At 34.9% G+C, this 25,099-nt stretch overlaps 1 protein-coding gene and 1 long non-coding RNA gene across 2 annotated transcripts; both read right to left on the bottom strand.

Annotated features, from left to right (window-relative positions):
- Nucleotides 1-12,146: 12,146 nt before the first annotated feature.
- Nucleotides 12,147-13,074, bottom strand: LOC127872301 (uncharacterized). Its single transcript, XR_008045733.1, has 3 exons — nucleotides 13,009-13,074; nucleotides 12,677-12,715; nucleotides 12,147-12,302 (listed from the first exon to the last, which is right to left on the bottom strand). It is a non-coding gene; the product is annotated as an uncharacterized LOC127872301 (long non-coding RNA).
- A 265-nt stretch (nucleotides 13,075-13,339) lies between these two features.
- Nucleotides 13,340-16,025, bottom strand: LOC127871529 (uncharacterized). Its single transcript, XM_052414937.1, has 4 exons — nucleotides 15,653-16,025; nucleotides 14,785-14,952; nucleotides 13,749-13,878; nucleotides 13,340-13,520 (listed from the first exon to the last, which is right to left on the bottom strand). Exons 1-4 carry the CDS (start codon nucleotides 15,792-15,794, stop codon nucleotides 13,481-13,483), a joined length of 480 nt encoding a protein of 159 aa, XP_052270897.1. The 5' UTR covers nucleotides 15,795-16,025; the 3' UTR covers nucleotides 13,340-13,480.
- Between the last annotated feature and the right edge of the window lie 9,074 nt (nucleotides 16,026-25,099).

Raw genomic sequence — 25,099 nt, 5'->3', positions numbered from 1 at the left:
TGGCTCTCACAGGATGTTGGTGATATTTATTTATTCATGCTCCGTTTTAAACAACGCCTTACTGATTGTGCAACTCAAACCTGGCACGAAAATATAAATGACTCCTCAAGATGCGATACTTACAGACAATTTAAAAGTTTATTAAACACGGAACGATATTTAGACATAACAATGCCATTTCATTGCAGACAAGCGTTAGCGAGATTTCGTTGTTCAAGCCATAGGTTTCAAATAGAGTTAGGTAGACAATTAGGAATACCAAGAAATCTTAGAATATGTGCACATTGTCAATTAGAAAATGAATCTGTAAAAACAGAGGATGAATATCATGTATCTTTTGAATGCTCTAAATATGCTGACATTAGGCAAATCTATTTGTATAATTGGTATCATGGCAGGCAAACTGTTTCAAATTTCTTTGATCAGTTGAAATGAAAATGAGTTTGTTATTAAAAAAATAGCCTTTTATGTTTACCATTTAATACGTTCTTCATATGGAACGTAATACTTGTAGTGGAAGTATGTTTGTTCGTATTTGTTTTTTTTTGTTTTTTTCTCCCATTCAATGATATTGTATATATATATATATATATAATATATATATATATATATATATATATATATATATATATATATATATATATATATATATATATAATATATATCTATATATATATATATATATATATATATATATATATATCTCTATATCTCTATATATATATATATATATATATATCTATATAATCTATATATATATATATCTATATCTCTATACTATATATATATATACTATAGGTAGGGACAACTCTCTGTATTATCCGTATATATATATTTTGTAAACATGATGTATTATGGGCCGGAGGTCTTTGTTTACAATAAACTTACTTACTTACTTACTTACTTACTTACTTACTAGTCCCAAGCAAACTTATGCCGTCAAAGGAAGAAGTCAGACAGACGAACACATCGACTACTATATTTCCCTCCCATTTTTCGGGAAATATAAGAACACAGAAGCATTCGCAGCACTTTCTCCAATGTCTTGGTCTAAAGCAAATATTAAATATAAAATTAAAGTCATATGCTCTCGATAATTCTAATCAGCTCCATATGCAATTTTATCAAAATCGCTCCTCTTTTATTTGGACAAAAAGCGTCCGAGTGAAGAGATCTGACGTTCTTTCGGGGTCGTCCAGATGTTTGGTGCTACGTTATGTGGTTACGTTTGCGTTTATGCTAGGTACTGACGGCACGTGACCGAGTAACGGTATCACAGAGTTGGGTTTCGAACTTATGCATTCGTCTGAAAAAGTGTGCGTGGTATGAGGAGTTAAACTATTTTATCTACAGTAAACCCGTAATAAGATTTAAAGTCTAATTGATCAACAGTAAAAAATGTTTCCGTTGTTGTATTTTTGTTTTTGTTTGCTTTATTGAAGAACAAATATGTATTTTATTGTCGTTTGGTAGCAGTATAAACGCAAATGTTCTGATTAATATTGTTAATATACTCTTATTTATACATAATAAAACGCGACCTATATAAATTATGTATATTTTGTCTCTAACAAATTGTATTAATGACATCTGTGAAAAAAAGGATTTAATGTATGACAGGACTTGTGTTCACGTTGAAATCTTCATAAACATCGGAGTTTCCGTGTAGACTCATTTATACATGTCGGAATATAATGTCTTAGGCTTTCCAAAAATTACTGTTTCGTGGAAAAGTGAACTGATTGATTTCTGATTTGGAAAAAAGAAAGAAGGATTTGCGTCGGTCATTTACAGATGTGTTTGTGTTTAATTCGTGGATCGGTCGAAAAACGAAATCATCGAACATTAACGTCCCACTAATAATAATGATTTTTCAGTATGCTTTTTCGCTGACATTTATGACCGCATCCTGTTTTGATACGCAGATAAATCATATCGTGTCACGTCATCCGGATCTATTAGATTCGCTCTAATATACCATTATTCACTGAACAAACCGATCTGTGATAATAAAATATACATACCAAAATTGGCGCGTTTTAACGAAATAATTTACAAACAGTTAACTTACATCGATAGAACATTCAGCTTCCGGTCAATGTCATCCCAATATTCTGACGTCATTTCCGGTTACGATGCAATCACACATCCGGTTTCGTCGGACACCGAGGAAAAGATATAACATGTTAAAGCGCTGACTGCAGTATATCACATGTATACATGTACTCATTTAATAAATCCTCGCAAAGTGGAAACTGGGCTTAAAAACATGGGCGTACATTGGCATCCCAAATTAGCCTGTGCAGTTCGCACAGGCTAATCGGGGATATAATATTTCGCTTATATTAAATTTTTCAAATAAAAGAAAGGCTCTTCTAAACGAAAATCTAGTTTAGTCGGAAGGTGTCGTCCTTGATTAGCATGCGAAGACTGCATGCTATATGGGGGTACACTTTACGCATATACATTATAAGCATTTAGCCCGTTTTTATCAGAACGATACTCATTTAAATTATAACGAAACCGGAAGATATCCTTGCTTAAAACAAGAGAAAAAGGGTAACAATGAGCATCATGCCCATAATTGATTGTTGACCTCTTAAGTGTTAACAAGACTTGCGCGCTACGTTGTCAACATCTGCGATACATCTATACCGAAAATTAACCTTTGACATATGTGTGTGACATTGACCATGTCGATAGGGAGACGGGTGTTACGAGAGACATGGTTTGCCCCATGTTAAACATTGCTGGTAAGGTATTTTGATGAAGTTATGCTGAATGAACCGCTCTCAGTACCGATAATCTCTAACCAACACATGCAAACACACAAAGCTCGCATTGTGCTAGATTAATCGAGCTTTCAACAAGCGTGTTCGATATATATTTGGTATTTCCACTTCATTAATTTCAATGAAAAGGAAACAGCTGGAAAGAATCAATCAAGTCATTACTGCATTTATCTCCCTTATATACGATCGAAGACAAATACGGACATTTTCAGTCTACCAGACGTGAAAGGTTTTCAAGTTATTACTTTGTTCTTAGTTTATAGAAATTAAGCTCGTTGTACACACCTGTCATTCATACTTATAATTTGTAATATGCATTTAAAACAGCATAACAAATGCAACAAAACAATTGATGGTAAAAAGAACCAATACGATTGGTATGGTGATTTCTCAGACCGCCCCGCTTGAAAATAAGTATCATTTGTAATGTAAAAAAGTAGATTCTTGATACATACATATATCATGAATACAATCGACGAATTAAGAAACTTATTTGACAGTGACAGTGTCCCTAGTTTTTTAAGATTTCATAGGTATCAACAATAAGTTTCTAATAGATTGACACATTCATGTCCGACCAGATTAGGTATCAACAGTAAGTTTCTAATAGATTGACACATTCCTGTCTGACCAGATTAATTGAGTGTTTTTTACCAAGCTGATATTAAAATCGTAATTCGTGTCAAACACCTGAAAAGCTTAGTCTTAGAAGTGACAAATACGTTAAATCCACGTGTCATACGTTAATATGTGGAAGTTTTAATAATTATGTTTCAGAAACGGCCTGCCGGACTTACGCAAAACACAGACAACCCGATGGGCAGACATCAACGGTGAATCCTGTATACACTGTGGGTGTTTAGTAGGATATACTGGTTAGATTTGACTTTTCGAAAATATATTTTAATGACTAAAAAGTCAAATAGGATGAAATCGATAGGGTCAATCAGGGCCGGTAATAAAATAAACTGCAACAATTTTTCCAAAATATTGCTTTGGTATTAAACACATTTGCATTTCACAGAACAGTATTGTATTTTTTTGCGCATGCGCGGATGTGATTTCTGGTAGATCCGGAGTCTCAAACTATCGGCAGCAGTATACGACGATAACGAGACTTAAAAATATAAAGGTTTATACCGTCAATAGAAGCGTATAATTCTTAAAAAAAACATTAATATTGTAACAATGGATAGATTACAGTGAAATACTGTTGCATTAAGTTGATGGACGGCCAAATTATTATTGCTGCAGCATTTACGGGAAACTGTGGATGCACGTGTCGACTGTTTGAACACGTGGCAATTTTAACAAACAGAACACTGCCTTTTTTAATTAAAAATAGGACAGAATGTTTTTAAACAAATAGACATTTCAATAGCTCATGGAGAATGCATTTGCGTTAGGTGTCGTCTCATATTAGCCTGTGCGGTCCGCTGATATGATTTTTTGCTCAAATGTATTTTTCTGTAGCGAAAATCCAGTTGAAAAGAAATGTGGCATCCCTTAAATCTGTGTTGACAGCACATGCTAATCCGAGGCGACACAAAAAGCATTTAACCCATTTTTTTCGACAGCGAGGCTGGTAACTTTTTGTGATCTTTTATAAGGGAATTTCCCGAACCTTGGTTGCTTCTATCCACGAACTCTACGTCGATATCACTAGACGCGTGTTCCGGTGAAATGTCGATCGCCCGAGACGCTTGGTCGTCATCTGGGTCAGACGACGGAGGCGCCGTCTTATGGCGAGCTTTTCTACGGCAGCAGGATCTACCGGTCGTGAGGTCTGAATAGTTTGACAAATAATATGCACGGTTTTGTTTCCAGTGGTGGTAGAAACAATTAGATAAGAATTGGTTGTTTGCCTAATAAGACCTTTGTCATATATTACTTTCATTTATCTACAACATTTGTTTTGGTTTTGTGTGTGTCAAAAACAATAAATTGAGACATTTATATAAATAGGCGACTATAAAAAAGAACAAAAGTGTGACAAATAAATATAGACCATCTGGCACTTAGGAAAACAGTTAATACACCGTGGGGTCATTTATCTTGTGGAAAGTGATTTACTGCCATACAAATATACCAGCACAAAAGACACAAAATAAAAAAAACAACAAATAATGGCATTTGTAAGTATGCAAAACTAGTTAACCCACTCACCGGCGTCATAGACATGGCGTCTGCCTTTTGATTGCATGTGCGGTCTCTTCTGACGGATAAATTTGAGTGGTTCGTCGTCCATCTTCGTCTGCCGTTGGGTTTCCGTCAACACACCCTGTATGTCCAAAATAGTATTTTCTTTAAAAAAGAACAACAAGTACTATTTTCTGTATCCTGTTCTGGATCATATCGGAGTTCTACTGAAATCAGATCACAGTTCTCAAGAACTGATCATATAGTTATTTTATTAACTGATCATGACATATTTTATATGAACTTCCGGGTATTACAAAATATAAATTAGGTATCAGATTTGGGCATTTATACTCAAAGTTTGAAAGTGTTTTTATTTGTCCATTACATATTTAAGCATTTAATACCTACTTTTTTAATTAAGTAATATTTCGCACTTCATTTGTTAAATGATCTGCCAAAAACTGCTATAGTCTGGTTAAAGTGAACGGTGTTGGTCTTTGACTGATTTCCAGTTAACATAGAGATTATATAGTTTTTGGCACCAATGTTTTTCACTATTTAAGCCATAAGAAAACGGACACAGTATATAAATATTACATGGCTGACAGGGTGACAGTAAATTTGTCAACTTGAGGAAATACTGTCAACCGAGGCGAAGCAAGTTGTAATATTTATTTTATTATACCGAATAAACTATTTAAACATGAACAATTTATATGAACCATGAACAATTTTTATATTCAATAATTGAATTTTATTTCAGCAATGAACAACCATTAATATGTTGAGTGGTTCAGATTTACGGGCAGAGCAAAATGAACTTCGCTTTATTCGGCACCGACTTAGTAATCAATTTATCCCATCAATTTTGTTAGTCGTCAAATATTTCTTTGAAAATATATTACCGAACCAGCTTTCCGTATTTTATTTTCATCACTTGATTACGCAATTTATGACGTACTTGTGTGACGTCATTTCGGTGACGAAACATTTTGGGACAACAATATGGACGTGGTGGTTTTTTTAACAGTAAAATATTTGTTTAAAGCATCGAACGAATCCAAAACGTATTTCGGATTGTGTGTTTGTCATGCATTACACCTTAAGAACACACACTGGAAGTGTAAATCGTTGTAACTTTATTGATATTAGCATTGGATTAAAGTTGCCTTTGAGGTAAACGTGTCGTTTATACTAAATTGATTTTCTTTTTGACTCCTGTCAAAGCTTAAATAATGGCATTAATCTATTCTACCGCACAGTTTCAGCTGCAATCGATATTTTAATTATCCAAATACAACGGACACGCAAAACTGCGTACTGCGCATGCGCGAATGGGACAGTATAATTTTCGAACATTCCGCACGTGATTGCTAAGGCAGCGGGATACAGTATTTTTTTGTCAGTAAATTTTTTCACGCTGATGGCACGTGATTGTCAGGAAGCGGGATACAGTATATTTTGGACAGTAAATTTATTCCCGCTGGGTCTGACAGTATTTCTATGTCACGATGGCCTATGGGAGTTAAGCATTGTGAATAAAAGTGAGGTATAATAATATAAATTAGATGCAAGTGTGTAGCTTAATGTGTGCTTTGACTATGTAACAAGGCAACACCACACTCACCCGTTTCAGGTTGAATGTATCCTGTATCTTTCCCATAAATTCCTGTGCAAACTTAGGGTACGTATAAAGCGTCTCTTTCAGTACAGACAGCTCGACTTGTTGATATCGCAGTAGGTCAGGGCGCGAACAAAGTACAGAGACTTCCCACTGATGGTCAGGGGTGGTATTCCACCTGGGGCCGTATCCACAAAGATCCTGAGGGAGATTTTTGCCTAAGTTTACATACTTTCCCCTTAATTTTCGCTATTTTCCCTTAATTTTTAAGATATTCCTCAAGTATTATCCACAAAACAAAATGCCCTTATGTTTTGCCTTAAGTCGGCATTTTCGCCTTAACTTTTAAGGAACCTCCGGAGGACCCTTAAATATTAAGGAAAAAACTAACGTAGCGTCCATTTTAACGCGGAATCCTGTTTTCAAGGAGAGAAGTTAGAAAATCATCACAATCGGTGGGTGTATCTTATTTCTTTTGATAAATTTATCGATAGTGCAGTTGATTTAAATAGTAATTGTTTCTACCCGTTTATATTTGTTAGCGAGACAGGAAGTTCTGGATCTGGATCTGGATGTGTACGTCGAAGAAACCAATTCTGGCTTTAACTCGACGGTGGTGGAGTGCGCGATAGATGCACTATTGCTGTTTAAATACACTGCCTTTGAAAATGTCTATAGTTGACGAGTTCACAATGTCATCACTAAGTTTATTCCAGTCAATCACAGTTTTTACAAAGAATGAATTTTTAAAAAGAACAGTTTTTGATGGAATAGTTTCAAAACACTTGGAGTTATTGTTCACAAAGTTACACACAATGTTTTGGTGAATATAGCCCTCGTATTGTTTAGCCCTTATAGTACGTTTAGGCCTTAGTGGCTTAAGGTATCGTTCAATGGGAATGGCCGGTACGTGCCCTTCCACCACCTTGTACAATAGTGTCAACCTTTGGGCGCGCCGTCTGTCTTGGAGTGGTGGGAGTTCCAGCGTTTGGAGCATTTCGGTCACACAGCCAGGCTGTCTGGAGCGGTAGTCTCTGGTTATGAACCTTGCAGCTGATCGCTGGATACCCTCTAGGCGGTCAATGTCAGATTGGTGAAAAGGATCCCAAACCACACTGGCATATTCTAGTTTGGAGCGGACTAGTGCTAGGAAGGCATTTTTGCGGCATTCTAGAGGGCAGTGACTGAGGTTTCTTCTTAGGAATCCTAGAGTGGAGTTAGCTCGCTTTGTTATGTTGGTTATATAAGTTTTCCATTCCAAGTCTTCAGATAAGGTGATCCCAAGGTAGGGGTTTTCTTGAACTCTTTTGAGGATTTCTTTGTTGATATTGTAAAAATAGCTAGATTTGTGTTTGGAGCTTAGAAGGTAGCATTTCTTTCCGTTAAATTCCATCCCCCATTCGTTGGCCCATTTGTGGAGGTTGTCTAGGTCATTTTGAAGAATTTCATGATCTTTGAATGTGTTTATGGGTCTATAGAGGAGACAGTCATCTGCGAAGAGTCTAATCTGGGACTTCACCCTCTCTGGTAGGTCGTTGATGTGACACAGAAATAGCAACGGTCCTAGCACTGTCCCTTGAGGAACTCCGGAGCCTACTGGAACATGGTGTGATTTCTCCCCGTCTACGACCACACACATTTCTCTGCGGGTGAGGAAGTTCGAGATCCAGGACAGGAGGTTACCCCGGATTCCGTAGTTCTCAAGTTTCAGAAGCAGGCGTTGATGTGGGACTGTGTCGAAGGCCTTGCTGAAGTCCAGGATGATGGTATCGACTTGTTTGTTTTGGTCATAGAAGTTAAGTAGATCGTGTGTTGTTACAACTAGTTGCGTTTCACAGGAGTATCCAGAGCGAAAGCCATGATTCAAGGATGTGAGAACTCTGTGTTTGTCGAGGTGGTTTAGAATGTGGTGGCAGATGATATGTTCAAGAAGTTTGGAGGTGACACTGGTAAGGGATACATGGCGGTAATTTTCAGCCGCGTGACGGTCTCCCTTCTTGTAAACCGGTGCTATGTTGGCATCTCTCCAATCTTTCGGCAATTCTCCAGTGTTGACTGATTGCTGGAAGATAGCGGTTATAGCTGGGGCTAGCTCCGTAGCGCAGGTCTGGAGGACTTTGTTTGGTACATCATCAGGGCCTACGGCTTTGTTGACCTTAAGGTTCTTTAGGAGTTTATGTACGCCTTCTTGACCGATCAAAAGTGTAGGGATGTTTTCGGTAACATGGCCTGAGAGTACTGGTTTCTGTTGTGAGCCATCATCCTTGGTGAAAACTGATTTGAACTGGTTTAGTAAGATTTCAGCTCTGCTTTTGGAGTCGATGACTAGGTGGCCGTTAGAGCGTAGAGGTGCAATGCCGATGTTATCCTGTTTCTTAAGTTTTACGTATGACCAGAATGGTTTTGTATTGTTGGTCTGCAGACCTTCATTGATTATTCTGTTTACATGCTCCCATTCTGCCTGACGGATTTTTTTCTTACTTTCCTTTTGGAATTTTCTGTAGTTTGTCCAATTTTTTGAGGTTCGAGCTTTTTTGTAGAGTCGTGCTTTCTTCTTTATAACTGATTTTACTTTCCTTGTGATCCATGGAGTTGAGTTTTTGGTTGTTTTCATCTTTGAAGGGATGTTTGCGTTGATGGCTGTATTGAGATCTGATTTGAAGGTATCCCAAAGTTCATGGACCGAACAGTTGTTTTTGAACATGGTGGTAATGTTTCCTGATATTTCGATGGCTTTCACCTTTAAGAGATCCCAGTTGGCTTTGGAAAACAGGTAACAACGTCTTGGCGACCTCTTCGTGTAGAACGGTTTGGTGTCTGAGTCTGCAACGACTATATCGTGGTCTGAAATCCCAGGAGCGTTTGATGTGGATTTGATGAGAGAAGTGTTAGTGGTAAAAATAAGATCCAGAAGGGTATTTTCCCTGGTGGGTTTGTCGTGGACTTGAGTAAGATTGAAGTCAGCTGATAAGTCAAGGAGAGCTTGTTGGACATCTTTGTCTTGGGCACTGTTCCTCACAGCTAGGTTCTCCCAGTCGATGTCAGGGCAATTGAAATCTCCCGCGACTACCATTTGACGGTTATGATTGAGTGTAGCCAGTTCAAGTGATTTGCGAAGTTCTTGAATGTCAGACATGTTTCTATGTGGCATATAGAAAGAGGATACTAGGAGGTCTTTCTTGCCTTCCATTTTAATCTGTACCCATTCGACTTCACAGTTTGTCACGAACTCAGCTTTCTCCTCAGCGATGAGGTCCTCATGGACTAATACAAATACTCCACCCCCCAGTGTGCCTCTGTCATTTCTGAATGATTTGTAATGGCTTGGGAAGACTTCGCTTGATTGGATAGCGTCTGAGGAAGGCGGTATTCCAGGTTTGATCCCCTTGAGCCAGGATTCTGTCCCGAACACTATGTCGGGTTTAATATACTGTAAGGCTGCCTGTAGCTCAGAGCTCTTTCCGCCGCCAAGGCTTCTGCAGTTTACGTTCATGAAACGAAGATTCCTTTTGTCTGAAACGCAGTAGAGAGATGAGGTATTTGTCTTAGATGTGCTGGAGGAGGATAAGTGTCTGGGTACGCTGGAGGTACTTCGTCTATCGGTTGGGCTACTGACGTGAAGTGGACTAAATACAGAGGTTGAGGTAAATGAGTCAATGGTTGAATCTAGATGAGATAAGGGATGAAACATGTTTGAAGTGCTCAATTCATAGCTGTGAAAAGTGAAGCTTGAACAGTTTATGCTGTCGCATTTACAGCAAAGCCATTGGATGTGTGAGTGCTTGGCTAAGAGGTCATAATCAGCGCTGCATAGTTCGATGCACGACTTGTGGTGCCAGACATCACAGCCATCACAGCATAAGGCATCGTAGTGTTCCCACTTGACAGGCAAATCGCAGAGTCCACATGGAAAGATCTGTGAATTTGCTACTGGGCCTGGGTTCGATTCAATGTCGCCGCATAACAGGAGCAACGAAACGAGAAGGGCTTTGTTCTTGGCAGGGTGGGCAGAATCAGAAAAAGCAGTATGGTACCGGTGTTTTGCTGTTCTGGCAGTTAGGCCGGCGAGGAACGATGGAAGGTGCTTATGAGGTGAATGATGTTTCGTCTGGCTATAGCTGATGACGATGGTTGTTATTAGCAGCAAACCGAGCGTGAGTGTGAAACCGTTCTGACTGCTTTTTGGCTTCATGTTCATGTGGAGTGGGTGGGGAATGTAACAAGGTGGCTTCCAGGCAACGTACAAGCACAATAGGGAACGCTAACAGGACATAGTAGGGCTTATTTAACTTACAACCAGTGTATTTACGCGTTAATTGGCAGAAAACACGCGTTAAAGTACTAGAAATTAATTAAATTTAATGATTTTTCTTCCAGGAAAAAAACACGCGACTTTTTCTTCGCGCATGCGCACTCTTCTCAAGTTGCAATGTTTACTTCCGTATGTAAAAAAATAAGGAATTGATCGAGGAAGTTTTCGCACGTTGGTTTCAAGCTGTTATTTTGTTATACAAATGTAAACACTGATTTAAAAGCAGTTGATGTGAAGTGTTTTTGTGTTTATGAAAGAATCATACTTGTTTGTTTGAGTCAGTAACGAGGAAAATCCGGAAATGTTGAATTGGGTTTACGGTCATTTCGTAGCATAGCCGTTTCGTACTCGTAGCTAAGCATTTTCAGTTATTTCGTAATCATTTATCGATCATTTTGTAACCAAATCGGTTATTTTTGTAACCAGTAATTAAAACTGATTGTGTTTTCTATTATCAATTCAATTGCCATTTTTAACGTTATGTTACAAAATGACAGACGCCCAATCCCCCCATTGTATTGAATTTGGAGATGAAAAAACAACATTGTCGTTTCGGAATATCCGGTCACCAAGATGATACTGTATGAAATAAAAGTTACAAATCTTGCTGGGCTTAATCTATACTATATCGGGACGAACACTGTTCCAGTATTTGTATGTACTTTGCCTTGCAAGATAATGAAAATCAATCCATAAATGGCAGGATATATTTGATGGTAAGTTACTTTTCTACCATATAGCAATTCATACAGTACATTGTGATATTTTCAACATTTTGGTTATACAGCTTGCAGCAAAATGGCAGTTCGGGAGTATCGTGAGCGAATTGACATTGCACAGTTGACCAATGATGATCTGTACAAGAGGTATCGTGTGAACCATGCCACATTGGCATATATAATTGCCCAGCTGGATGCTGCCTTAGCCCCCAATACTGACAGGAGCCACAGCCTTTCTACTGGCTACAAGGTCTTGATCACACTGAGGTACCTGGCTACCGGTGTGATACAGCTCAACACCGGTGATCTGCACTCTGTAGCTCAATCAAGTGTTTCGAGAGCAGTATCTCAAACACTTGATGAACTGAGCTCCCAAAATGTTGTGAGGAGACACATTAGATTCCCAACAACCATTGAGTCATTAAACAGGAATAAACAAGGATTTTTTCATATTGCTAGGTACTTCACTTTATAAGATATTTGTTGTTCCAATTTCTGATAATGAAAATACTTGATTAATCCTATTATATAATAGGAATATCATATAAAACTGTTGCAAAAAAGATTATTGAAAAACTAACAAAGAAACACTAACTAATAGGTCATTTTACAATTTAAGTTGTCTCTCATAAAACTTTATCTGCAACTCTAGTTTTCTCTTCTTTAAGGCTCTCATTTCAGAGTCACTACAACAGCAACAGTGCGCTTGATTTGGGCTGAAAAAATTTCATGTATACCTTATTCATGCAATGCTTTAAATGTCAGAACATTTCAATTTAAAGTTTTCATTTTCAATTAACGTTGTTTGTTTACACAAAGTCATGGAATTTTCTTGTTGAGTTACAATATTTTGTCATACATTTACTGACAGGAATGTGTCATGTAAAGTGTATTGTTTAATGTCTTTAAAAGAAATTAAAAATGAAAAAAAAACGGTCATGTGCACAGATTATACAATCATAATGCAGCAGCATTCAAATGAAAGTGACAGAAGTTACATAATTATAATAATTTTATAAATAATTTAATAACTAGTGATCATTGCTTATAGCTTGAAAACATAAATTTGTTATTAATGTTATAATAATACCTTGGCAATGTACTGGTTGTTGTTGAACATGATTGGACTCTAAAATAAAAGTTCTGTACATAGATTTTGCCACAAAATGCCATAGTTACACAATATGTTGTAAATTGTAAAAATAACTGTGTAAACGTTTCATTTTATAATGAGATTACTTAAAATAAATAAAAACAGTGAGCTTTGATACAATTATGTACATGTATCACTGATGCAAACTGTAATGATAGTTTTAATGCATTGATTAACTGTTTATATGTCATTTACCTTCTTTAAAACACTGACAAGATCAGCTTTGTACAATATGTTTTACATTCTTTTATTATACAATTATATCATACCTTTGGGAAGGTTTTACTGGAACAAGATCCATTACATTGAAGATTGGACCATCGGATACTGATGATCTGTAGCAAAAATCAAATTAAATATACATTGAATGGTAGATGCCATGGGAATTTGTATTGATATGAAAAATATGCACTGACGTGAAAATTTTGCAGCATTAGTTTCTTTTTTCTTTTAAATTGTTGGTAACTAATTCATACTTAATTAACATGGGAAGTAAATAAAATATTTAATAGCAAATAAAGGAACAACTTCTGTTTGGGTTATGCTTAGCTATTTAATTGAAGGTTTGTAACATGTTTTTTATGTGATTTGCATGTATTGGATGTGAATTATGTGTTTTAAGTAAACATGACTAAAATAGAAAAGCTGTTTGTTCCCACTACCCCGAATGAGTATGGATTGTCATGCCTTATAATGATTACATCTGAAACATATATATTACACAAACAGAAGAAGAAATAATCACCTTTCTTCACTGTCACATAGGTCAAACTGTTGAGGACTGAAAAATTAAAAACACAAGAAAAACAAGTAATCAGACAATATCAGTTTAAAAGGGGGATATCAATGGCTTGTTCTGCATTTAATTTGCAGAATTTACCGGTAAATTTTTTATTTAATGCTTTCCGGTATCTTCAGCATTTTTTCCTATTCCATATTGATCCATATATTGTGTATATGAAGTTAAGGAAGTAACATATTTTTAATTATACTTGTTTGTGAATCTTACAGCATAAGTGAGGCCAATGTTGAGTCATATGCTGCTCCTGCTGCCCCAACAACTGCCGCACTCTGCTTTCCAATAACATCAATTACTGCCTCTGTGAGGACAGACAATGTTCTGCCAATTGGACCTCGCCCTGTTTAATACATTTCAGCATATTTAGTTATACATTAGGCCTAAAAAAGGTCACTGTTTCTACTAACCCCTGCCGACTCAACTTTTTTTGCGATTTGTAGTAAAGTTTACATTAAAAATTCATTGTTATTATTAATTTTTTTAAAATGCATTGTTTTATCAAAATAAAGGTTGTTCCATCTCATAATTATGTTGAAATAATGTTGTTTATACATTTGGAAGACTTTGGTCATTGAAATAATCCTTTTAAAGTGTAAAATAACATGTAAAGATGAAATTTATAAAAGTTATGGCGACCTACCTACCTATTTTTTTGGCGATGTTGATGGAAACAAACACCTATTTTATTCCTTAATGCATTCTTTTATATATATAAACAAGATATGTGTTTGCCAGAAACACTATGTCCCCTTTTGCGCTGCTTTGAAGCTATATATTTTACCTTTGACCTTGAAGGATAACATTGACCTTGACCTTTCACCACTCAAAATGTGCAGCTCCATGAGATACATATGCATGCCAAATATCAAGTTGCTATCTTCAATATTGCAAAAGTTATTGCAAATGTTAAAATTTGCGCAAACCAACAAACGGACCAACCAACAGACAGGGCAAAAACAATACGTCCCCCACTATAGTGGCTGGGGACATAAAAAACCTCTATCAGGTGAAACGAAATAATTTCATGTTATTAACAGGTCTTTGAGATTAAAATAATTACATCAGTCTATATGTGCATTTGAACAATTAAAATAGCTTAAAACTATTTCTTACATGAGTAAATTGCAATTTATTCCTGTTACATGTAAAAATGTCAATTTTCATAATTATCCTTTTACATTCAAAAACAAAGTTCATTCCGACAAATGTTTGAAATGGTAAACAATTAGTTTAATATCTAAGGTACCTGTCAATGAAATTTCTCTTTGGAAATCCATGTACAGATTTCTGTGATCCCTTTGTAGATTTTCCCATTTTTTCTCCAAAATGGATTGCTCCCTTCTAAACTGGGCTCTGGCATTGAAATTTTCAGTAACTGCCACCCACAGTGCATTCTTTGTTGCTTTGCTGATTCCTGATATCATACATATATTCTTTTTTTACTTACAGGTACATAAAATGAATAATGCTCAAGTTAATGTAGTTTATGAAATATATTTATTAACAATGGTTTTATTCATATTACTCATTGTAACATTTAGCAACTCATGTTAAATAGATCAATATTCAATAATATGCACTTATTTTAATCAAACGTTTATTTATTTTTTTTTGTTCTTTTTATCGCATTGTTCATTTAAAGTTTTTGTCATAATGCAATGGCTATATTCGCATTTTATTACCATTCTGCTCACAGACATTTCACAGTCATAAAAATTAACACATGTAAAAATGCCCGTAGCATATAAAAAAAACTGTTGGGCCAATAATAAATTTCACGTTGAATAATCATGAAATGGTTATTGTTTAAGATGACAAAAAAAATTACAAGTAGAAACTGATCCTTCTTAATTGCAGAGATTATTATTCATACCTAATACTGTGTTGAAACACTGACTTAATTTCCAACAAATCAAGAGCTTAAATAAGTGTTGTAGGAATATGTGTCAAAACATTATTATTGGACATAAAAATATTAAAAGGCATGTAGTGAATTCTTCAGTAGCTGGCCAGTCTGGCAATTAACTTTTCAAAGCTTATTTTGAAGACTGAGTGTTATGCAAATGATTCTCTGGTTGGTGTCTAAAGCTTGATACCAATATTTTGATACGTACGATTGCTGAATCTAGCCTTATCAACCTTGTGGAAAGACATGTCCATATCATGGAAGTCGGGATGCGTCTCTCCCATTATTTGGGTAAGAAGCAAGGAATCTTGCAGCGAAAAGTTGGGATTGCGTTTTCTTTTTTCTTCCATTTTGACAGTTTTGACAAAACGCCGTCTGCTATAAACATCCGGTATCGCTTCAGTGCTATTTTAAGATCCACAAAAAACCCAAACGCCGACAGTGGGAATCACAAATAAAACATGGCATTTAATGCTGCTTAAATTCACAAGCATTGTATGCATGTAATAAAAGTCACTCCCTTTATGTTTTCCATAAAAACTCCTTGTGGCACGCTTCGGAAATTAAAACACGTAATAAAATTCAACCGATTCTCTTTGGACAGAGACAACCGCCATTTTTGTGTGCCGAGAAATCTCGTGGTATGTTATAATGACGACGTCATCGTGATGCTATTTTTATGACAGGGAACCCGGGGATGTCCCTGACAACAAACTTAAGTCACTCCTTAGGCGAATTATGTTTCACTGAGGGAAAAAAATGCACGAGACAAAAACTTACCTAATCTTTTTCCTAAGGAATTTTTAAGAAGAATATTTAAGGGAAAATCTTGCCTTAGGTGATTTTTCGAACTTAAGTAAATAACTAAGAAAATGCCTAAGGATCTTTGTGGATACGGCCCCAGTAGCTTCTTATCTTGTGGAAGTTTCCTTAAATAATAAGTTTTCACTTAAAATAGCAGTTTTTTCCTTAATATTTAAGAAATTTCTTAAGTGGTATTCCATAAATTTCTTATATTAAGAAATTCCTTAAAACTGTTCGTTTTTTCCTTAAAATTTAAGAGACAAAATTATTCCCTTAAACTCGTCCTTAAAGTTAAAAACACAAACGCGTCCATTGTTTATTTACGGTACCCATTTATTTACACGTATTTTAATATTGACGTGCAATTTTGGAGAACATTTTATAAAGAGCGATGTTCTATTGGTAAGTAGCCTCAACAACTCGAGTTTATTTATAGATAGTCGGTTGTATCCGCTTGTTAAATCAATACTGTGTTGTGATAAATGCGTCGAGTCAGTTTCGTATGGGCAATTTGGCAACGATGTAAGGAAACAAAAAATTTGCCGTAAAGAGACTGATACCGAAAGTTGGTCGTAGTTTTCAAGATGGCGTCTGTAAATCTCCATGCGAGAAATCGCAACGAAGACAAAATAATGTTATTTTATTGTTTTGACGATGCAAAAGCTTACATAAAAAGAAATGAAATTGATACGAATAACCTACATAATTGGTTACAGCACAAAAAACTTGGGTAATTCAGGTAAATTCATTTTATTATTTTGTTCATATATCTAAACGTAATGATTTCTGTTGAAAGAAGCATAAATTAATTATTCTTCAAAGTTTAATTGATTGTTGTGGTTGTAACCAGCTGGCGTTTGAAAGAAACTCAAACATATTTTAATGAAAAGAGAAAAGAGAGACATGTTAATCTTTAAAAAATAGTTGGTTTGAAAGAAACACATTTAGCTTTCCTTTTTGTTTTCCTTACAATATTGACACTGGGACCATAGACACGACCGTTTTGTAGACCTTCGTCGAGTCAGTATTGTAAGGACAATTTGGCAACATGGTTAGAAAACAAACATTTTGCTGTAAAGAATCTGCTACCGCATGTTTGTCAAAGTTTTCAAGATGTCGTCTGCCAATCTTCACACGAGAAATCGCAATGAAGACAAGATACTTTTATTTAATTGTTTTAACGATGCAAAAGCACAAATTTAAAAACATGAAATTGATAGTATAATCGTAAAATAATCGATTATAGAACCAAAAAATGCGGCATTTCCATTTTTGTTTTCCTTACAATATTGACACTACCGTTTTGTAGACCTTGACTAGAGTGAATATTATTAATGAAATTGTTGTCAAATATTATCAATTATAAGTTGAAGAGAAATACAATTACCTTCCATTATTGTCATTTTGAATACATTGAATCAAGCTCTGATTATTTAACAAATTATCAGGGCTTTCCTTTGACCCGAGCTCCCGGGTTTTGACGCTTGAAAATTACTGAAGACCCCTTTTTGACTCTTGAGAAAATTACGTCATGCGTCACATTTGACCCGGGGGAATATACCGACTTGCGTCAACGAGATCAAAAGTTGTTAAGACTAAGCGATAATTGGCTCGGGGCTTCTACTACTACTACTACTACTACTACTACTACTACTACTACTACTACTACTACTACTACAACTACTATTACTACTACTACTACTACTACTACTACTACTACTACTACACCACCACCACCATTCACAGTGACAAAAAACGTATTCAAACAATGGCTGCTACTACAACTTATAGCCCATATAGGGGGGCATGCATGTTTTACAAACAGCTTTTGTTTCTATGGGATTTTAACCACAACTGTTCATGTTTATCTCCGACACATATTTTTAGGTCACCTGTCATGAAGTGACACGGTGAGCTTATGTGATCGTGTGATGTCCGGTGTCCGTTGTGCGTGCCTGCGTGTGTGCGTGCGTCCGTCCGTCAACAATTTGTTTGTGTAGACAAGTGAGGTCACAGTTTGCATCCAATCTTGATGAAATTTGGTCAAAATGTTTATCTTTATGAAATCCGGTTTGGGATTGTATTTGGGTCATCTGGGGTCAAAAACAAGGTCACTAGGTCAAATAATAGAACAACCTTCTGTAGACAATAGAGGTCACAGTTTTCATCCAATCTTTATGAAATTTGGTCAGAATGTTTATCTTGATGAAATCTGGGTTGGGATTTTATTTGGGTCATCTGGGGTCAAAAACCAGGTCACTAGGTCAAATAATAGAAAAACCTTGTGTAGACATTAGAGATCACAGTTTTCATCCAACCTTTATGAAATTTGGTCAGAATTCTTGATGAAATCTGGGTGGGATTGTATTTGGGTCATCTGGGGTAAAAATCTAGGTCAAATAAATAGAAAAACCTTGTGTTGACAATAGAGGTCACAGTTTTCATCCAATATTTATGAACTGTGGTCAGAATGTTTATCTTGATGAAATCTGGATTGGGATTGTATTTGGGTCATCTAGAGTCAGGAACTAGGTCACTAGGTCAAATCATAGAAAAACATTGTGTAGACAATAGAGGTCATAGTTTTCATCTGATCTTAATGAGTCAGGTGAGCAATTCAGGGCCAGCATGGCCCTCTTGTTGAGTTACTAGGTCAAAGGTCAAGGTCACTGTGACCTCTTAAAAAAAACACAAAAAAATCTGACAAGCTTTCATGTATTCAAAACTGCACCCGCAGCCGAGCGTGGCACCTTTAATGCGGTGCTCTTGTTAGCTTACCTGAGCACCTTGTTAGTATGCAGAATCTTTATTTTCATAAACAATACAATAGCAATGTCTCATATAAATCAGTCTTTACTGAATTGGAAAGCATTGTATTTAATAACAATTTTGTTAAAAAATAGGATCCAGATGAATCAGCTAAATGAACAAAAATCTTTTATATATAAACTTTGAAACATCAATGTAGCGCATCCTGTAAGCCATTTAATGCAAAAATAAACAATGTACATGTAATGATGGACACAGGATTTTAAAAATGGTCTTAAAATGGTGTTGATTTCAGTGCAAAACAAAAATTTTTGTTCTAATTGTCTTGATGAATGCTCAGATAAAAATATAAGATTTATTTCTTTGGACTTGGTAAAATGCTAACATTGATCAGATCATTCCATGAAGAGTAAAATGTTTACCCTTTTGTTTTATACTGACTAATATTATGATGAAATTAGACTTACAGTATCTGTTCTTAAACAAATTTGGTCCAAATAGTTGTCAAAACTCAACACTGTGTGATATCAGATAAAATATGCATTTTCATGTACATAAAGTTGTAAAGATATTAACATACTTTTCAGACAAAGACAGTTAGCAGTGAGCAACATTCATATGCTAAATAGAAAACAAGGCATGCAGTGCAGCTCTCCAAAAAATTGGACTGTCCTGCTTCTATCATTCTGAAGGAAGTGTTGATATTCACCCCTGAAAAGGTTGGATGTGTTGTTTTTCTTTTATTTAATTTACCCACAAGCAGGACAATTACTGTACATTACATTGTTTTATTGCAATCATAACACTTTAGAAACCTTACTATTGCACCAATGCTCAAAATCCACTGGTTATATCATCAATTTCTTCTGATTCCTACAAAATGTACATTTGTATTGTGTTTGCCTCATTTTTATTGTTTTTACCTCTGTAAAAGTGTGATAAGCAAAATATGATGACAATTAAATTAAACATCTTCATCCAATCATTTTTTCTATTGTTGGTTTTAAGCACTGTTTAGGTTGTCAACATTATGTCATTTAATACAAGGGTTCATCAAGCGAGCTGGACAAAAAAATGGCTGCTTCTAATGTGAGGAGTGATCTGAGTAAAGGCATCAAGAAGATAATGGTGGTGTTTCCTAACATCGAACACAAGTACCATACAAGTGGAGAGGTACTGATATGTAAAGTAACACTCTGTAAAGTTAAATTTCTGTTGATTTATTTGCTGTAACATGTGATCAAAATTGTCAACTGTTGCCCCATCATGGGGATTTCTTGTTTACCTGGCACGTAATAATTTTAAAAAATGTAAAAATCTTTTGAATTTGACTTTTTGAAAGATGAATAGGATTACGCAGAATATTTAAAAATGTCATCAGACTGCTCCAGCTTTAAACCTGATTTGTTTGGCAGCACTCTGTACCTTTACATTATCCTAGATCTTTCCTTAAAAGATGATGTGTATAATAAAATAATTTACAATTAATTTTCTCTTAATGCTTGAGTTTTGATAGTTGTTATTTGACATCAAATAATAAAACTAAAGATTGTTAAAAGCATGCTCCTGGAATCGAAGGTAGCCACACGCCAGTGGTCGAATGATTTATATGGACTTTTATTAAAAATGACTGTTTAAAGACTTTCTTAAAAAGTCAAAGTTTTGCAATAATTAAGATAATAATAACGAAATAATGAGGAGAAGAAGGACATAAAGATTATGCCCTGGTTTCCATTATAATTTCTTTATTATTCCCTGCCGAAAGGCATAGGTATATTGAACTTGCAGTTGTCATTCCGTTTGTGTGTGTGTATGTCCATCTTCGCAATCAGCATATTGCAATATGTCAACTAGTAAATTACCTAGGTTGATGAAATTTGGTATGTTGAAAGAGGGACAAAAAGTTGAATGTACAATTTCCTTCATTTTTTTTTTGCCTCCTGCGCAAATTATTGTTGCTGAGTATAAAGAAATGAGTGGAAACTAAAAGCGTGCTGACTCAAAAAGTACGTAAGCAGAGTTGATAAAGTTTGGAGGGCATAAGTGGCCGTATTGGGAATATGCACTTCGTGTCAGTTTCTTTAATATGGTTCAAATTGCTGATTGCTATGGTTATATAAATACAATGCAGCAAATATCCACTAGGGGGCTGCTGTTTTGTCTGTTAACAAGCTCTTGTTAATGTAAGATTCAAATTTTACTGATTATCTTAACTAATCAACAACAACGCACTCTGGGGTCACACTGTCTGTCAGACACTGAGACATCTACATCTTTTCATTTGACACCTCTTTATCATAATGTATTTATATTAGCTTGAAGATCTGTATTAAAATGCAGATGATCGTACATTGGGGTGATAATGTTTGCAAAGTGCATGTTTATATTAATTGCTGCTATTTAAATTTCTTATTGAATCTTCAACAGAACGCTGGGCTGTTGCAACGTATCGACAGTGATGTTACCTCAAAAATTAAAAAACTTGTGGTGGAAGAGGGCGTTGCAAATGTTGAAGAAATGCAATGCCATCTGACCTCATTTGTTATGAAGAATGTAACACCTGCTCCATCAAGAACTAAAAGGAGATTTGCCCCTACAAAAAAGTGATCAGATATCACATGAATAAGGCAGCAAAGAAGGGTTGTGATAGCAATGATGACCAACACAACTTAGTTCAACTTGTGAGTGTGCTTAGTGTGTAATTAACAGTTACTTCAACACAGATATATATTTATCACATGCCATACCCTGCTTCCCCTTGTAATATAATCATTACGAATATTTTTATCTTACACATGTGTAATATACTTTTTAAGGATTTTCATTGGCTTATTGTCGTTTGATTGACCAATCGCATTTTGTTATGTTGCTGAAATAACATTGCAACGTCAAATGACGTCACGAAATGTAAACAACATTTCGGATTTATCATTAAGTTTGCGAAAATATTTTAATAATTTTTTGTGTCCGGAGCCATATCTTGGAAGTGCTTTGGCGGATTTCATTGAAACTTGGTATGAGTATAAATATGGATAAGAGGATGATACATAACATTTGACAGAGTTATACATCTCATTAGGCGAAATTTAAGAAATTGTGTTATTATTTATATTTTCATATATTACTTTTTGGCCTAAGATGCTAAGGTCATACATTGTTTTGTAAACGAAACATGCGACATAAATTTTCCTTTATCATTTACATTTGTTGTAAATAGTGAACATATTAAAATTCTGATGTCTGATATTAATTTGCCTCTTGTGAATAGATTTGTACCATTGTTTTGTTAAATGGACCTTTTCACGTTTTGGTAAATTGACGAAATTGATTTTTTTTTCAGATTTCAAAATTTTCGTTGTAGTTTTTTTTTGGCGAGGAATCGGTAATACTGAACATTTACTAAGCTCTACAATATTACAGTATTTGCATATTTTGATGATTTAAACACATTAAAATTTAAAGCATTACGAAGGAATAATTTGGCGAGTTCTGTTGTTATCATTATATTTTGTGACAGTACGATGATTGCTGATATAAATTATAACATAAACATATTACTTACTACACGATCACAGATGGGCGAGTTGTTTAAGTTCTAGTCTTTTACTCAAATGGTCAGTTGTTTAAGACTAGTTAAGGATAACTTTTTTATCTTTGATTTTATTCTTGTTTAATTATTGAGCTATTTAATTCCGATGTAAACATTTATCTTTTTACATTATTTTATTTATTTCATCATTTTTATTTTTAAAACTTCAACACATGCCAAAATCCGTGAAAATATCCATATACAGGTATGCGTTTATAATTGTTGGCATCATTTACGTCAATTTCTTTAAACTATGACTTTTTCCCTTCGCACCAAGACAAGAATATTAATTGATTAAACCAATGGTTATTGTTTGCTTTTGAATGTCTTACTATTGAACATTTGATAATCTCATCCGGAGGTTGTTGCTTTCCCGGGATTTTATTATTGTTTTGTTAATTTATTAATTTTCCAACGTTTAGAAATGTCATGTTTTGCTAACATTTATAAATGTATTTATACTTTTATTCGCACTTTGATCGTAGTACTTTCATGTTTGGCTTTCTTTCACATCGAACAAGTGTTTATTTTTTTTATAAATATCATCTACGGTTGAGTGGTTCGATTTAACTTCTTTAATTTAAGACGCATTCTGCAGAATACACCAAAAATATCGGGTTTGATGAACCTTATATATTTAATGTTGTGCCTTTCTTTTATTAATACGCTCTCCTTTTCTATATTTTGTAATTCGTCTGCAAAACAAAAGCGTTCATATTTGAGTTCTTTTATTGCTAGTTTATATTTTTTCTTGATTAAAAATCAATGCATTTTTTAGCATTTGCGTATATTCATAGTTTATTCGATGTTATGGTATGATTTTCTTGAAACGAGATGGTTTGCCACAGACGTGAATGGCAGCAATGTATAGATTGTGTGTAAACCATTTCTCCCATTTCACCTTGAATCGGTAAATATTAAAGATGAAGTTCGTGTAAATAATGCGTTGTTAAAACGTCAATTTTATCTGCATTTTAGGAGATGTATGATATTAACTGTGTATAGTTGTGAAATTAACCATATTCGTCGTTATCGCATTAGTTATGGCGACACTCTTCAAAGATGATCTTAAAATACTTAAAGTTGTTATTATTGTTTATTTGTAACATTTTAAGTCTAATCCGGGTTTTCGCAACAAATAAATTTAACCAAACATAGGACTGCACTCAACGGCACTTATGTGGCCAAGGATGGTTAAATCTCATAGATGTGTGTTCATATTGAAATACCATATAAAGTTGTATATATTTATGTATGCATGCATGTATGTATGTATGTATGTAATGATATACATATTAGATATATTTAGTCTTAAAGCCTAACAATTGATCCATATGCATCACGCACATTTACCAATAAGGTGTACTCCTTTTTATCATGTTAATGTCATTAATTAAAAAAGTTGCAATATTATATGAAATCATGTATTCCCTTCATAAACATACCATGTTAACCAGTTCATAACAATATCGTCCATTCTTTATCTTCTACCATCACTTATAAATAAAATGTATAATCCATATATAATGTAAGCTATGAGCTTGTATAAGCTTTGTTGCTGAATAAATGTTGTTCTTGTTCTAAGCATTTTTGTTTGTAACAATTTTTGTCTTAAAACGGAAGATATGACATTATCAGAGAACAAAAAGTCATTGACAATAACAATCCATTAATTATAAGGTAATTACAGTGTATAACTTCTAAATTGTAATATAGACCGTATAACCCTTTCTCCCATAAGAAGCAAAGTGAAAATTGATTTTGCAACCAGCATAAACCCAGAACAGCAACTCGCAGTCTGTTAAGGTTTTATGCTGTTTGTTACTCATCAGTACATAAAGATTGGAAATGAAGCATTTAAAACTTGAATATGTTAAGAAAGGACTTATTTAATTTAATTTTCTAAAGGACTTTAAATGCATCAAAGTGCATTTGTGAGAGGTAAAGGGATAAGCACATGAGATTTTTGTTGTCCTTCATTTATAAAACCCGATGTATAAGCACGATGTGATCGTTGTCTAGACGCATACCAATATGGGTTCATGTGTTCCTCAACGCTATTAAATCCGTAAAATAACATGTGCATATTCTATGGACAAAGATAAACAGAAGTGGATCAGTTTCTTCATGCAATTGAAACCGTATAAAGAAACTCAATTTATTCACTCGATGCTGATTGATTGGGTTTTATTAGGCCATACGATGCAGATTTATTGGGTTTTATTACACTATAATGCAATTAAGACCATATATTCGCATGTGAACGTTAACTGGGCGCAGATAAATAGGCATCCATCCCTGGTTTCACCCGAATTGTACCGTATAAGCACGAAGTGGACGTTGTCTGGATGCTTTTTTGGAGGGGGTGGGTGTATTAATTATACAATGGTAAAAAAAAAATATAAAAAATAAAACACGCGGAGATTTCATGCACGTACATCAATCTAATTAACTTAGTTATTTGATGCAATTAATAGCATTAAAGCACACTCA

The sequence above is a fragment of the Dreissena polymorpha genome, chromosome 1 (genome assembly GCF_020536995.1).
Source record: "Dreissena polymorpha isolate Duluth1 chromosome 1, UMN_Dpol_1.0, whole genome shotgun sequence".
Classification (NCBI taxonomy): Eukaryota; Metazoa; Mollusca; class Bivalvia; order Myida; family Dreissenidae; genus Dreissena; species Dreissena polymorpha.
Note: the sequence above shows the minus strand (reverse complement) of the source record. Positions and strands in the feature narration are given on the sequence as shown.

Coding starts and splice junctions, on each gene's coding strand:
- LOC127871529 (XM_052414937.1), bottom strand. CDS start 15,794: ATGGAAGAAAAAAGAAAACGCAATCCCAACTTTTCGCTGCAAGATTCC. Junction 14,953..15,652: donor TAAGGCTAGATTCAGCAATC/GTACGTATCAAA, acceptor GTATGATATCAG/GAATCAGCAAAGCAACAAAG. Junction 13,879..14,784: donor AAGAGAAATTTCATTGACAG/GTACCTTAGATA, acceptor TGTATTAAACAG/GGCGAGGTCCAATTGGCAGA.